This window comes from Mustela nigripes, chromosome 3 (assembly GCF_022355385.1).
Source record: "Mustela nigripes isolate SB6536 chromosome 3, MUSNIG.SB6536, whole genome shotgun sequence".
Classification (NCBI taxonomy): Eukaryota; Metazoa; Chordata; class Mammalia; order Carnivora; family Mustelidae; genus Mustela; species Mustela nigripes.
Window position 1 is genome coordinate 65,300,229 of NC_081559.1, and position 16,290 is coordinate 65,316,518.

A 16,290-nucleotide genomic window follows, 5' to 3' on the forward strand; every position below is an offset into this window, starting at 1 on the left:
CACCGAAGGAAGGGGGAAGGATACAGTCCCCCCTCAGCTCCCATATGTGGTCTTAACTCAGGACTTACTGAGTTGGTGTAGACGGAAAACGCTCGGGGGTGTGTGCTGTGTGGAACACAGACCCAAGGAGAGAGGGGAAAGCTAGTCGCGCAAGCCCTGTCCTCAGGGCAGCCTTCCCACCTGCTGCTGGGAGGAACCGCCGGGAAGGGGCCGCAGCCGCGTGCCCGCCGACACCCCCCCCCCCGCCGCCCCACCCCTGCTCGCAGCGCGGTGCCGCCACCCGGGAGTTCCCGCGAGTGGCCCCGCGCCCAGGCCGCGCGGGGGGCCGTTCGGTTGGAGGCGGGGAGCAGCCGGGGCACCAAAATAGGAGCCGCTTGTGGGCTGGAGCTGCACTAGCAGGCACCCTCCGCCGCGCCTCTTCCAAAGATGGTCAGAGGGTCCGGAGGCGCCCCCGCCCTCGCTCGCCGCTAGCCCGTGGGCCAGCACCGCGTCCCGGAGCCGCCGCCGGAGGTAGGTGTCCCGCGGCCCCGCCGCCCGGGGCCAGCCGTAAGGGAGCCGGCGGGGCCGGGCGCGGGAGAACGAGGCCGCGCCGCCTCCCGAGCCCGCCGGCCGCAGAGGCGCGGAGACAATGGCCGCGCGGGCGCTGGGCTGGGTCGAGCGCGGGGCCGCCCGCTGTGCCCTCCCCACACCTGTGCGGCGTCCCGGGGCAGAGGGACGCGGGCACCCGGCCCGGCCGGCTGCGCGGCGCCCTCGAGTCGAGTCCCCGCGCCAGGCCCGGGGCGGGGCGGTCTCCCGGCGGGAACGCGGGCCCGGGGCCCAGGCTCGGGGCGCGCGGAAACCCCTGCGGCTGCGGCGGGGGAGGGGGCGCGGGGATGGCGGGGATGGCGGGGCGTGGAGGGGCCGTGGAGGGGCCGCGGCCCGGCCGCTTTCTTTTCTCTCGTTTCTCAAGCAGAAAGGTACAGGGTTTCCCTTTTCCGAGATTTCTTCTTTTTCAATTCTATTTCGATCCTCCCTTTTTTGGCAGCTCGATGCGACTTGCAAGGGAGATGGAGCTAGTGAAAAAAGGTTGCATTGGGGCCGAGCAGAGACGGCCAAAGTCCGGTCTCTAGTGGGGCGACCCCTCGGACAGTTGGTTTGCCAAGCGGGGTCCTCTCGGACAGCCAGTTCGGGTCCGATTGCGGAGACTGGGCGAATGGGGTAGCAAATCAATATTTCTAATTTAAAAGATTACTGAAAACCCCGGGGGCCTCGTTTCAGGCTCCAAGCTACCCCGAATTTAAATTGACCATCACATAAACTATGAAATAGTCTATCCACATTTTGCGTTTCTTACTTAGAATGCTGAACTTAATCTAGGTTTGGAGTATGTACGATGCTAATCAATCATCGCAAGCCTTGGCGTCCTTAGCTTTTGATTATTTGCCGTAATCTGCAAAATTGAAAACCCGTTTACTTCATGTTTATTGCAGCCATGGCTCTAAAAGGACAAGAAGATTATATTTACCTTTTCAAGGATACAGCGCATCCAGTCGATTTTCTGGATGCATTCAGAACATTCTACTTGGATGGATTATTTACTGATATTACCCTTCAGTGTCCTTCAGGCATAATCTTCCATTGTCACCGAGCTGTTTTAGCTGCTTGCAGCAATTATTTTAAGGCAATGTTTACAGCTGATATGAAAGAAAAATTTAAAAATAAAATAAAAATCTCTGGCATCCACCATGATATTTTGGAAGGCCTTGTGAATTATGCATACACTTCCCAGATTGAAATAACTAAAAGAAACGTTCAAAGCCTCCTTGAAGCAGCAGATCTGCTACAGTTCCTTTCGGTAAAGAAAGCTTGTGAGCAGTTTTTGGTAAGGCACTTGGATATTGATAATTGTATTGGAATGCACTCCTTTGCAGAATTTCACATGTGTCCAGAACTAGAGAAGGAATCTCGAAGAATTCTCTGTTCAAGGTTTAAGGAAGTGTGGCAGCAAGAAGAATTTCTGGAAATCAGCCTTGAAAAATTTCTCTTTATATTGTCCAGAAAGAATCTCAGTGTTTGGAAAGAAGAAGCTATCATAGAGCCTGTTATTAAGTGGACTGCTCATGATGTGGAAAATCGAATTGAATGCCTGTATAATTTACTAAGCTATGTAAACATAGATATAGATCCAGTGTATTTAAAAGCAGCTTTAGGTCTTCAAAGAAGCTGCCTACTAACTGAAAATAAGATACGATCTCTAATATACAATGCTCTGAATCCCCTGCATAAAGAGATTTCCCAGAGGTCCACAGCCACAATGTACATCATTGGAGGTTATTACTGGCATCCTTTATCAGAGGTTCACATATGGGATCCTCTGACAAATGTTTGGATTCAGGGAGCGGAAATACCAGACTATACTAGGGAGAGCTATGGTGTTACATGTTTGGGACCCAACATTTATGTAACTGGGGGTTATAGAACGGATAACATAGAAGCTCTTGACACAGTGTGGATCTATAACAGTGAAAGTGATGAATGGACAGAAGGTTTGCCTATGCTCAATGCCAGGTACTACCACTGTGCCGTCACCTTGGGTGGCTGCGTCTACGCTTTAGGCGGTTACAGGAAAGGGGCTCCTGCAGAAGAGGCCGAGTTCTATGATCCATTAAAAGAGAAATGGATTCCTATTGCAAACATGATTAAAGGTAAGTCCAGATTATATTTACTCTCTAATTTTCTAGATGTTTGAGGTTAGGCCAGTGGTCTAAATTCTCCTGCAGAGAACTTTAAAAAGAATGCATCACTTTGGAATGCTATCTAGGAACTATAATAGATTATACAAATAATAGTGGACAGAATGTTCCAAGTAGAAGCACAGTAGAGCAGTCCCCAACTTGTCTGAGGTTATGTGATTAGAGCATGTTCCTCAGACTAGAAAAATATCATTTATATAAGAAAACAGTATACTTCATCCCACTTACTCTACAGCCTGTTTCAAGTTTAGCTCTTGCTTCAGGTCCTTAGAATTTATATTTAAGTCAAAGGCTAAATGAAAAGAGAAAGTTGGGTGGTTTTATTAGTTCTTATTTATTTATTTATGCTCTTGAAATTGAACCCTTTTCAGTTCTGCTTTTAAATATTCAGTCTTTTCCCTCCCATTATCTGATCATCTCTCTTTTAAAGGGTCTTTCATTAAAACTTTGAAAGGTTCGGTCCCTGTAGAGTGTAACAAATTACATTCTCTAAAAAAGTAGAGACAGATAGCCCCTGATTTTTGAGATTCAAGTCTTTCTTCCTAAGGTGAAAGATAGGGGCAGATCCCATGCCCTCCCTCCTGTGGTCCACACAGCCAGGCACACTATTGGGTTTCAATGTCTGTCTGATAAACACTCTGTTTTCTGCTGTGTTCAGTACTTGATTAGCCTTGCTCTCCTTCCCTCCCACTGGCAAAAAAGTTAAACTGGAATCTTACTTAATTACATTTATTCATTTGTGCTGGGGAGTTGCACAAAAACAACTGGTAGGTTGTTTCTAAATTTGTGTCATTTTATTCCAAATGTTCCTTCCCAGGCCTTTCTGTTTCTGTTTTAATACTACTGAGGGTGTGGGAATCTGACCTGGTCTGGGAATCTGACCTGGTGTGGTCGTTGGATGACAGGCAGGAAGCCCGAGAGGCAGAACGGTCTTGTGATCAGGCACATTGCTCCTGAAGCCAAACTGCTTGAGTCCAAATCCTGACTTTCCATTTCCTTGCTAGTGTGCTCAGGCAAATTGTTTCATCTCCCCGTGCCCCAGTTTTATTGTCTGTACAATGGGGGAGACAACATTATGAAGCTCAGGGCTTTGAGAGGATTAAGTGAATTTATGCATGTGAGGTGTGTAGAACAGGGTCTGGAGCAGGGGAAGCACACAGTGTCAGGAGTTGTTGTGGGTGTTAATTGTCACTATTTGTTGTTCATTATTGTCATAATGAAGGCCCTTATAAAAAAACCACGTCAACTTTGACAGAGCAAAATTTTCTTTCATAGGAAATCATGTCTGCTCTCCTGCATGCATGAAGGTTCAGTAGTGGTTGGTAGAGGGGGACAAGGGGGGGTTAGAGCCCCCCCTGCTGCTGCCATTCCTGTTTTGGACTCTGCCTCAGCTTAACTGCCCATTCCTGGTCTCATCCCCAGGATGGTCTTCAGCGTCCTCCTGACTCCTTTCCTACTAAAGAAACAAGGAAGGTTCAAATATTGTAGCGGCTGTTGTCAACCTGGATACATTTCTGCCTCTCTTTCTTGATGACGAGATACTGGTTGCCATGGTTTCATAGTTCAGAGCATATTTTCATGAGGAGGAAAGTTGGTTACTTTATTGCGATCTTTAAACATCATATTTGAAACACACTTGCTGAAAAGAAATGCTTCAGTGGTGGGTCCACTGTTAAAGAAAGCCTTGTGTGTTCTTGCCTTCACCTTGAGTGGAATGGGAGACCCTCATATGCCGAAGTACCTCCCCCCCGCCCGCCCACACACACACCAGCTGGGTCTGAAATTCCAGTTTTAGTTACACTTTTACCTTGAAGTCTGATTCCTGGTTATATTCAGTCATCCTTGGGAAGGGTAATCCTGTATCCGTTCTATCCAGCTTTGGACAGTGCTGGTTTTGAACTATAAGTTTCTCATTTTTCTGTTGCAAGGGTAACATTACTTTTCCCAGTTTGCTTCCTTTTGTAGTCATGACGTGAACGATCAGCTTCCTCTGGTAATCAGAACTTAAATTGTGTAGAGTCAAATTTCAAATTCATTTCCTTTTTTGGTTTAGGGATGTACAGAGAAGAAATAAATACTTGACTATTTAGGAGCTCCTGACTTCTTTTTTCTCCCTCATCATAGCTGCCCTGCGTATAAACTCACATTTATGCTGGAGTAGAAACACACATTAAACTGCATCCAGCATGTGTCAACCAACAACTGTTGGTTGAAAGACTAAACTGACGTGTTCGACCAAAATGAGCCTCATCTTACTTCCTCTGAGCTTTTTTTTCTGCCGAACTCATTTCTTCCTCCCCATTTTCCTAGAGCATCAGCATTTCCCAATTTCCCGAACTTAGGACCTCACCATCAGTTTTGCTTGTTTCGGACACAGTCGGGCATCAAGGCTTATGTGTTTATCTGTCTCTCTTACCTCCATGCCCTTCCCTCCACACCCAAAACCCCTTCTAAATTGGGCCCTCAATACTTCCCACCTGGGCCAATATCTGGATGTCTGACTCTTTTTGTCCTTCTGCTTCTGTAGTCTTTCTCTTCCTCTGTTTAAAAATCTTTAACGTCTTGCTGAATGAAGTCTTCATAGTTGGGGACTAGGATCCTTTGCAGTGTGGCTTCCAACTTACTGTGTCAGCTTCAATTCCCATCTGGCAACTCCAGCTGGGTCACCTGCCTTTGCGTGTGCTGGCATCAAATGGGGATACGCGACATTGCCCACTGGGTCTTTGCACTTGCCTTTTCCTCTGCGTCGGAGGCTTTCTCTCACCTCTACCTGCCAAAGTCCTACCTGCTGGGACCCAGGTCAAATTCTGCCACCTCCAGCCATCATTTCCCTGCTCAAAGCAGTGTCTCCAGGCTCTGAATGTTCACAGTGGTTCCGTACCCGGTGCTCTAAATATTTGGGTAAGTGTCTCACCCTCTTTTAGAAGAGTGCAAGGGGGGCGCCTGGGTGGTTCAGTGGGTTAAAGCCTCTGCTTTCGGCTCAGGTCATGATCCCAGCGTCCTGGGATCAGCCCCACATCAGGCTCTCTGCTCAGCAGGAAGCCTCCTTCTTCTCTCTCTGCCTGCCTCTCTGCCTACTTGTGATCTCTGTCTGTCAAATAAATAAATAGAATCTTTAAAAAAAAAAAAAGAAGAAGAAGAAGAGTGCAAGGGACCTTTCGTATTCAGTCTTCCATCTCTCATAGCACTTAGCACAGGACCTGACATCTACTGTCAATAGCAACAGAAACAATAATGAATTTAGCCCAAATATTCATCATGAAACACAACGATAGATCCATCTGAAGACATGATTTTGATTAACACACAGGCGTGGGAAATGCGACTGCCTGCGTCTTACACGAAGTTATCTATGTCATTGGCGGCCACTGTGGCTACAGAGGGAGCTGCACCTACGACAAGGTCCAGAGCTACAACTCAGATATCAATGAGTGGAGCCTCATCACCTCCAGTCCACATCCAGGTAATTAAATACTGTTCCAGGGAGCACATGTTGTAATACAGTTTAGACTATGAGGGACAGCTAAAAATGACCTGGAAAAAGAAAATGCTAGACTTACAGCAGACTACCCATGGGTGTAATTAGAAGGCTCAGAATATTCATATGTCCATCTAACAGTAATCACAGGCTATTCTGATTAGATCACATCTACAAATACTTTCCCTGATGTTTTTATGAGACACATTTTAAGCCTGGGTGGTTAAAAATGGTAGCTTCTTTTTAAAATTTTCTTCACCTAGGTTCTTTTGTTGTGTTTCTTATTCCTCTGTTGTGTGCGTTCTTTCATGTATATGCATTATATGAAACAATTCTTGTAGACAGTTAAAAAGCACTAGTCTGATACAAACGGCCAACAGACACATGAGAGAATGTTGAACATCACTTGGCATCAGGGAAATACAAATCAAAACCACAATGAGATACCCCCTCACGCCAGTCAGGAGGGTTGAAATTAACAAGTCAGAAAATGACAGATGTTGGCAAGGATGAAGAGAAAGGGGAACTGTCTTACACTGTTGGTGGGAATGTAAGCTGGTGCAGCCGGCCTGGAAAACAGTATGGAGGTTGCTCAAAAAGTTGAAAATAGAGCTACCCTATGACCCAGCAATCACACTACTGGGTATTTACCCTAAAGATACAAATGTAGTGATCCAAAGGGGCAGCTGCACCCCAATGTTTATAACAGCAATGTCCACCATAGCCAAACTATGGAAATAGCCTAAATGTCCATTGACAGAGGAATGGATAAAGAAGATGTGGAATATATATATACACAATGAAATATTACTCAGCCATCAGAAAGGATGAATACTTACCATTTACATGGACATGGATGGAACTGGAGGGTATCGTGTTGAGCTAAATAAATCAATCAGAGGAAGACAGCCTATGGTTTCACTCAAAGTAGAATATAAGAAACAGCGCAGAGGACCACATGGGAAGGGAGGGAAAACTAAATGGGAAGTTATTGGAGAGGGAGAAAAACCATGAGAGACTCTTAACTATAGGAAACAAATGGAGTGTTGCTGGAGGGGGGGTGGGGGATGGGTAAATGGGGGATGGGCATTAAGGAGGGCATGTGAGGTGATGAGCACTGGGTGTTACATGCAACTGATATATTATTAGATACTATATCTGAAACTAATGATGTACTATATGTTGGCTAATTGAATTTAAATTTTAAAAAGTCACCAAACTGTCAAAAAAAAAAAAAAAAAGCACTAGTCTGTCAAACAGTTGGGGGGAGTGACCATTGATTGTGTTCAACAGGAGGTGGTGTCTTCTTTTAAAGGCCTGTTCTTTCTGGGTCTCGATAACTATTAAGCACCTTACTCCTGGGATGGGCAGAACCCTGTGTTAGCCTTACTTAAACAATCAGGAAGGGGACCTGTGGTCTGCCCGTAAGGAATGGCCAGCCTTCTGCCTACTGTGCCTTTGTTCTTTGACTTGTCTCTTTGTGAAGAGCTCTGAGAAGTATGAGCCATAGCCTGTTACAGTTATGGCATATGTTTGAGACTTTTTATTAGGAAAGATTTATATCACCATATCACTATACTACTTTGAATCATTTTCCATATAGCATAAGGCTTCTATCTCTGTGAGTCATTGGCGAGCATGGTTGAAATTCGCAAGCTTGAACCATCCGAGAGTGATAGTAACAGTTAACCTTCCTGAAGACTTTCTACACGTCAGGTACTGACTAAACACTTTACACATAATATTACCTTAATTTATGTCTATAGCCCTGTGAATAGGTATTGTTTATACCCATTTTACATATTTAGAAATGGTGGCAAGAAAGGATAAGGTCACACAGTTTGGAAGTGGTGGACCAAGGTTCAGTTCAGCAGTCTGATGGCATACTCCATGCTACAGCGACTAAGCAGCCTCCCTCTCCTTAAGGGAGTGGAGCAGGCTGTCCTGCTCTGGACCAGTGCCGCTGGATCCACCCCAGCAACAGACCTTTCATCTCACGGTTCAGAGAAAGTCCTCTGCACCTGGGCTGGAGCTCCATAGGCCACAGGCTTTGCCTAACAAGAGACTTCAGCCACAGCCCGTCCTGGCTCTGAAGACATCATGGAACAGACTGCCTTCTTCCTCCTAGTAGCCCAGATGTATTAGCTCAGACCCCCCACCACTTTCTGTTATGACCAATGAAGTTATAATGGAAAATAATAATACCAGCTCAAATTGAGCTGTAGCTAACATTTATTTAGTTAGTATGAGCCAGGCACTAACTATTCCAGTAATTTTTTTATGTCGTAATCTGTTTAAACCTTACAGCAATCCTGTGAGCTTTGCAGGTCACTGGGGCACAGAGACACTAAATAAATTTCCCAAGATCAGCTAGCTAGTGCTTGTTAGAGGTGAAGTTCAAATCCAGGCAATCTGGCGGGGAAGCCATGTTTTTAAGAACTGCTTCTTCCCCCTGTTAACCTTAACAGTTAGACATGACTTTGACATCTTTACAAAGAAAGTCCAGTATATGAAAAGTCATATTAACAAATTAGAGCGCAGTTATTTACATTACCAATTTAATATATATTTCATATAAGGGATCCTTCAAACATCTTATAACATATTTAAGCTACATGTACCTTGTTCACTGCTTGAACGGGAGTCTGAAAGGCAATGAGATGTAAGCCAAAGCATGAAAATCCATGGCCAACTAAAAAATAAATCAGAAATAAATACTAAATTTGACTATAAATCGATGGGAACATATAATAATGTTTGTTAAGTTTTGCTTTCCATTGGACTTTTTCCTGACATAATGCAAGAAACAAAGGTAGCAAGTTGGTACCCTGCCTGGTCTGTTCTTTTTGGCTTTCAGTGCTTAAGATATTTTTAACTGGCTTGCTACCAATATTTAAAATCTAGGAGATTTCAAAGAAAAGTCATGATTTCTGGCCTTTGGAAAAATTGTAGCAACCATGGACCACATTCCCTTCTGGCAGAGATCACTGGAGCCACGTAGTGGCTGCTCACTTTTAAATGGCACCTGCATGCTCCATTTCACTAGTCTCTTCCATTCTCATCCCGTCATAGACCTGGGGGACTGTGCTCTTGCTTCTCCTCCCCCTGGCCTGCTTCATTCAACTAGTCTGTTAGCTCCTTAGCCCCTGAAGGCATTTGGAGTTGCATCCTGTGAACTGTAGCAAGGTATGCTTCTTCTTCATCATGGGAGCACCTCCCCAGGAATGTACAGTGCCAGTCTTGAGCCTTCCTTACAGATACATAGCTTAGACTACAAAGAAATCATGACTACCGTTATTTTTCAAGGGTAATACAAGTGTTATCTTTTTTTCTTGATACCTTTAAGGGTGGTACTTTTGGATAGTTAAAAACCAAGGGACTCTAATTTCATTAAATGCAAGGTAATATTTATTGAGACCTTACCTTGGGAAAGATACCATTCTCGTTATTCTGTAAGACACAAAGATGATTAAGGGCTTGTCTCTACTGCTACAGGAACCCAGAATCTAGTAGCAAATATACATACATAACAGGAATACAAGGCAGGTATACAAGTAAGTGCTCTTGAAATTAAGGGTAGAAAGAGCTTGAGTCTAATTTAAGGGAAATCTGGAAATCTTAGAATTCCAGGAGTATGTTGTTATAAGTTAGGCCTTAAAGAATGGCTATAATTAAGGTATTTTTTGAAGAAGTGTTTTCTGGCAGAAGGGAGCCAGTGGTGGGAAGCAGGAAGGCAAGTTCCAGGTTTATTTGGGGACTCGGGAGTGGATGTGTATGATGAGATGTGAGAGGGTAGAATGAGAGATTGGATGGGAGAGTTCGGTTGAAGAGCATTTCCCAGAGGGCTTCCAATGGCAGTCAGGAGAAGTTTAAAAATGGAGAACTACTAAAGCTCTTGAGTCTTTTAGAATAGATTAGGAGAAAGACAGCAGGGAAATCTGTTAAAATTGTCATAATACACCAGGTGAGATATGCTGAAAGCCTGAAAGCGGTAGGAGGTGAAAACGGGTAGATGTGAGAAATGTTACGCATTCAACATGAGAGAGTTGAGAGCCGAGTTGGAGCTCAGTTTTATAGTTAAGTATGGAGGACTGGTTGGATCACCCACGAGAGCTGTCCATCAGGGATTGGGAAGTACGGGTCTGCAGCTCAGGAGGAAGAGTGGGGCCAAATTTAGAGATCGAGGTGTCCTTTGCTTGGAGGCTATCTATGACTGTGGGTGTAGAGATGGTTGAGGTGCATTGGGAGGGTAGGACTCAGAGTACAGCTATGCACAGTCTCGGGAAACGGCACTGTTTAAGGGATGAGCTGGGAAGGAAGAGTGTGGGAAGACCAGGGAAGAAGCAGAAAGTAGTAAAGGGATAAAGCCTATGGAGAGCTGCATCAAGTGGGAAGAGAGTTCTCTCCTGGCTCTGCCATTTATTCACATGGCTAGTCGTGGGCAGCGGCTTAAGCTCTTGGGTCTTACTTTCTAGTAAAGAAGTTAGATTAGATAAGCTTTACAGGTCTTTTCAATGTGAATAATCTTAGGAAAAAAGTTTAAATCATTTCAGTGGATATTGAATATCTGAAAATATTGTGGTTGTCTGTGAATCCCTGCATGGCTTTCTTCATATCACTCATGCAACCCTGAATACAGACTAGTGTGTGTTTATAGTGAATATTTATGTGTAAACTTCTTGAGCCATGACAGATGGTGCCATTCTTGTACTTAGTTTGAAATTGTTCATTCCTTCGTTTGCCCAACAAAGGTTTGCTGAGTATTTCCCGAATGTGACGTGTAGTGCTAGGAGCTCAATAAACAAGGCACAGTCCTTTGGGCTCAATAGCTTTGTAGAGTGACCAACAGGAAAAAAGCAGTTACACCTGTGGAAGAAGAAGTTTCCATCAACAATAACAGAAGGTTATGTTGATTTGGGTAACAGGAAAAAAACTATCAGGAAACACCTTATTTTATTTTTTTTTTTCTGTTCTTTAAAGTTTATTTATTTGAGTAATCTCCATACGGAACATGGGGCTTGAACTCACAACACTAAGAGTTGCATGCTCTTCCAACTGAGCCAACCAGGTGCCCCAGGAATCACCTTATTTTAAACATTTTTCCTGCTATAGGAAGATCAAGATATTTTTCTTAAGAACCACAAATTGAGGATTTTTTGCTAAACTTTGAAATTTAAGGAAAGCCTAGTGAACTTGTTGAATCACACCAACTGATAAAATTTCTGAATTATTAATTTTCACAACCATTTAATAGAATCACTCATATAATTTACATAAACAATGTTTCACAAGTACCAAAACAAATTCTACAAAACTTCTGCATGTATAGTAACTGGAAACCCGGGTAAAATAAATGGGGCTTTACAAGGGTAGGAGAATTCTTGTTTTCCTCGCTGTCAGATACTTTGAGAACAACCAGTATGTGGACTCATCTTCTGAGATTTTTCCTTAGCCTTTGAAACCTAGATAGCAAGAACTTTACTGATAAGAATGTGCTTGCCTTCTTAAAGGGGAAATCACATTTTTTATTATACATTGTCTCTTTCTGAAGGGGGGCTTATAAGCTTTGTTTTTTCCCCCACAGAATAATGGGAGTGCACATTTGGGTGCAGAGGGTACAAGTTCCAATTCATTCATTGATCCAACAAACTTTAATGAGTCCTTACAAGGTTCCAGACACTTGCCATTCCCCAACAGGGATGGAATAGTGGGCAGGATGCAGGTCCTACACTGTCGGAGGAGAGATGGACAGTCACCAAGAAACGTCAGACAGTGAAAAGTGTTGTGGAGAATATGAAAGAGGGTGAGGTGGAGGGGATGCCTGCCTGGCCACGTCAGGCTGGGTGGTTAGGGGAGGGCGCTCTGAGGAGATGACCGTAAGATGAGACCTGGATGACAAGAAGGGGGCGGTTGTGTCAAGTCCTGGGAGCAGAAGTTTCTAGGCAGGAGGAAGCCCTCAGCAATAGCAAGCTGAGTCTTCATTTATTTGCCATAATGTTTGGGCCCCTGACAAGTCCTGCTCCTTCTCCCAGCCTGCAGCTAGGGGTGTTTAAGTGTAATCCTATGGTTGGTATTCCCGGAGAATGAACTCACAGGTTAGTCATGGTGCTGGAAATGGGGGCAAGGAAGAAGCACAGCTGGGACCAGGGTGAGGCAAGAGCCATGCCAGAGGCACAGAGTCCGAGTCCATCTCAGAGAATGAGAGCAGCAGCCTTGCATTTGGTACCTCAGACGCCTCGCCTGCCTCGCCTGCGTCACCTGAGGGACAGTGCTGGGAAGGGAGAGGAAGTGAGGTTCCAGAAGAGCTGGGTGCCTTGATTGCCTGTGGGAGGCAGGGGGCGGAGGGAGAGGGATAAATAATATGGGAAAAATTAAAACAGCCCAGAAGGCTGACCCACCTCCTCCCAACTCCAGAGGCAGACTCCCAGCCTGGGATCCAGACCCCACACAGCAGCTGTCTGCCTTTGAGCTGCTTTTGGTCTCTTAGGATCATAGACTCTAGATCCCCACTAATCTGGTTTTGTCTTTTTTGAGCAGCAGTGTGAGAGAGGCAAGCCAGGTCCTCCGTCCTGCCCCCGGCGCTGCAGACGCTACAGAGTGCCTGCCCCTGGTTGTAGGGGGTGGCCACTAAGACCTGAAGGAGCCTACACCAGTTCCCTCAGACGTCTTCACGTCAGAATGTCAGGGGGTCTCCACAACTTGTACCCAGAGTGTAGAATAAAAGGTGTCTGTGCTGGGTAGAGGTCTGAGGAGGACTTCCTCCCTGGCACCCTGTAAAGCCAGAGGAGGGACCACCTGAGAGAGAATGGCAGGGCGAGGCAGTCTGAATCGGGTGATAGGGGATGGATTTTAAGGCTCAGTGTTGTGGTAGAGGAATCAGAATGTCAAGACGACTCGATTTTTGTATGCCGCATTGTAAGGGATTCTTACATCACCAGCCTAAGGGATCTCTGTTTGTTATCCTAATAAAATTTTGCTTTTTCTCTTTTTAATAGAATATGGATTGTGTTCAGTTCCATTTGAAAATAAGCTCTATCTAGTTGGCGGACAGACTACAATCACGGAATGCTATGACCCTGAACAAAATGAATGGAGAGAAATAGCTCCCATGATGGAAAGGAGGATGGAGTGTGGTGCCGTCATCATGAATGGATGTATTTATGTCACTGGGGGATATTCCTACTCGAAAGGAACGTATCTTCAGAGCATTGAGAAATATGATCCAGATCTTAATAAGTGGGAAATAGTGGGCAATCTTCCAAGCGCCATGCGGTCCCATGGATGTGTTTGTGTGTATAATGTCTGATTGAATCCATAGAAGTGGACCCAGTAATCACTGTTTTAGGGTGTAATAAAAGAGACAGAGAAAGACAGAATTTGGGATTTGGAGTCCCTTACTTATCGTTGTGGCCTGACACATAATGGGTGAATTCCCATGTCTAACCCCAACTCTTCACCTTAATGCAGTGATTAATGGAAAAATCCTATGTGTATTTACATTTGAATCAGTAGGGTTAACACCCTATAATCTCTGCTTTTCAAGGTAATATGGAATTTTGGACACTTGGCAAAAAGTGAAAAACCTTTGTAGTGAATTATTCTCCTGGTAGCATCAACACTGGGTGCAGGTCAGAATCATTCTTTGGAATGAAATGTCTCTTCTGACCCTGTAATGTACTAGTGTATATTAAGGTTCCATTTAGCTAGCAAGGAATTTGAAATTTTAAGGAGGGACTCTTCTCTACCTCTACAAAATCAACACTTTAAAACAGCATTTTTCCATGGTTAGATGTGTTTAGAATGTGGACTTATTTTAAGTCTTTTTTTCTTTGTAGTGTGTATAATTTATTGTTCTTTATTTGCTGACTGCCTGAGGTATACAAGATACTGTGCAAAAGATTATTACTGTTCAGAGTTTACAAACTAAATTTTAAAGAATAGCAAATCTGAACATTTGCAGAGAAAATAGTTAAATATTTGCTAATGCTAAGAGCTATTTTTAATTTTCAGCCTTGATGTAAATTGCTAGTTTAGGTGTCTTTAGTTCAAGCATGTTAGAAAAATCCTCTTTATTCATAAGTGTAGATACATTACTGCATACAAAATTGACTTTTAGAGCCAGAAGGCATGTAGAACAGTTGTGATGTAATAGAAAATACATTGATGAGAAGAAATTTGCATTCATTTCCCAGCTGTGCCACTAACTAGATTTTTTTGTGACTTGAATTGAGTCACAGTCACTTAACCTCTCCCTGATTAGAGCTTCATGACCCATGGACTTTGGGCCACAGATGTGCCTACATGTGGGTTCCCATAACCCCTGGGGCAGCTAGAGGTAGCCTGGGTGGCTGGAGCTTCTGAGCAGAAACACCTTTGTCCACTTTCCCCAGTGTGCCTGCAGTATTACTTTCTGTGTGTGCCAAAACTTGATAAAAGTTGGGAAGCACTGCTTAAGTTAGCTGAAGTTTTAGTGATCTGATAGACCATCTCTCCACACTCTTCATTTTCTTAAAGACACAGTAATTATTTTTTAACTTAAAACATGAAAGTTGAAAACTACCTAATTCTTCTGATTTTTTTTTTTTTTTTTAAGAAAGGGACTGTTCAATGCATTCATTTCAGGTGGCATTTTAAATAGATGCAACCTTTTGGGAATGCAATATGGTACCACGTAGAAGGAGCCCAAAAAAGGGCCATATCTCTACCCCATAAATTCTACTCCTAGATTTGTAACATAAAGAATAATATAAAAACAAAACAAAGGGAAATGCATGAGGATGTTTATGTCTGCATTATTTATAATAGCAAAAAAAAATTGAAAATAGTCTATGTGTCAAAGAAGAAAGCGGACTGATAAAATAATGAAGTATCATACTGCCATTAAAATAATTATTTGGAAGACTGTAAAAACATGGTTGTGTCTGTGATTCGGTAAGTCAAATAAGCACCATAGAAAAGAGTATGCGTACTATGATTGTGACTTCGTAAAATCTTTTTGCATGTGGAAGGTAATAAGCAAAACAAATCCTTTGTGTTAGTGTAGGGGGATGTGGAATGATTTTTAATTTATTTAAATGGTTTTCTTTAATATTTGTGTTTTCAATAAAAATAAGTAAATCACTGAATATGTGGTAAAACTGCTTGAATTTGGCCTGAGTGAGTCAAAGGACAGAGTTAGTGAAACCGTTGATTATAGACGATTTCAATCTATAATTGGATTATAGACCCTTTTATTGCTTTTAAGGACACATAGCAATTAATGCTGGGCCAGTCATGTGATGTCCAGTAGTGTTTTAGAGATCTGTTTTATGGAATAGATGAAAAGAGTTGCAATCACCTTCCTCTGCTTTTAGCTTACCTAGGTCCTATAGAATCCTGACTGGAGTCCAGCCTCTGGGAATTCTTCCCTATGGCTCAGGCCCAGTAAAACTCCCATTGTCACATTTTAAGGATTTATCATTATATATGTGAAGTATATACAATTTTGAGTTCATGGATCATATCTTTTTAGTTTTTTTCAAGTCCTAGCATTTCATTTGTCTCTCCAGTGTACTTTTTAAAGAAAGGTGATGGTATTGGTTATTTTTACAAAAAAGCATTCCTCAGTTTGCGGCCTGAGGTATTTAATTTATTGTGCCTATTTTCTGTAAAATTCTGTTCTTGCTATTGCTCTGTACACACAAGAAAGTGTTAGGGAAGGGAAGGTAAACACTTCTATCAGCATTATCCCAAGTTCCAAATCATTGTAGTATGAGTGAAAAATATTTTACTATAATTAAATGCAAAGCATGGCTTTGGAAGGGCCAGCACTATTTTGCAAAATAATTAAAACTGTGGAGATGATTTTAAGTATGACTGAATTAAGAGAACTCTAAGTATCCAAATTTTAAAGTTACTGTTTCTCAAGGTGCCTGGGGGTGAGGGGGAGCTCAGTCAGTTAAGCATCTGACTCCTGAGTTCTGCTCAGGTCAGGATCTGAGATGTGAGATGGAGACCTGTGTGGGGCTCCACGCTGGTTGTGCGGCCTGCTTACGATTCTCTCTCTCTCCCTCTCCCTCTGTTCCTCACCCCCACCCACCT

General features: G+C 43.5%; 1 protein-coding gene across 1 annotated transcript; it reads left to right on the forward strand.

The window, feature by feature from the left end:
* On the forward strand, positions 1 to 15,352 carry KLHL23 (kelch like family member 23). Its single transcript, XM_059394136.1, has 4 exons — positions 1 to 510; positions 1,470 to 2,684; positions 6,043 to 6,195; positions 13,206 to 15,352. Exons 2-4 carry the CDS (start codon positions 1,472 to 1,474, stop codon positions 13,514 to 13,516), a joined length of 1,677 nt encoding a protein of 558 aa, XP_059250119.1. The 5' UTR covers positions 1 to 510; positions 1,470 to 1,471; the 3' UTR covers positions 13,517 to 15,352.
* The last annotated feature ends 938 nt before the right edge of the window (positions 15,353 to 16,290 follow it).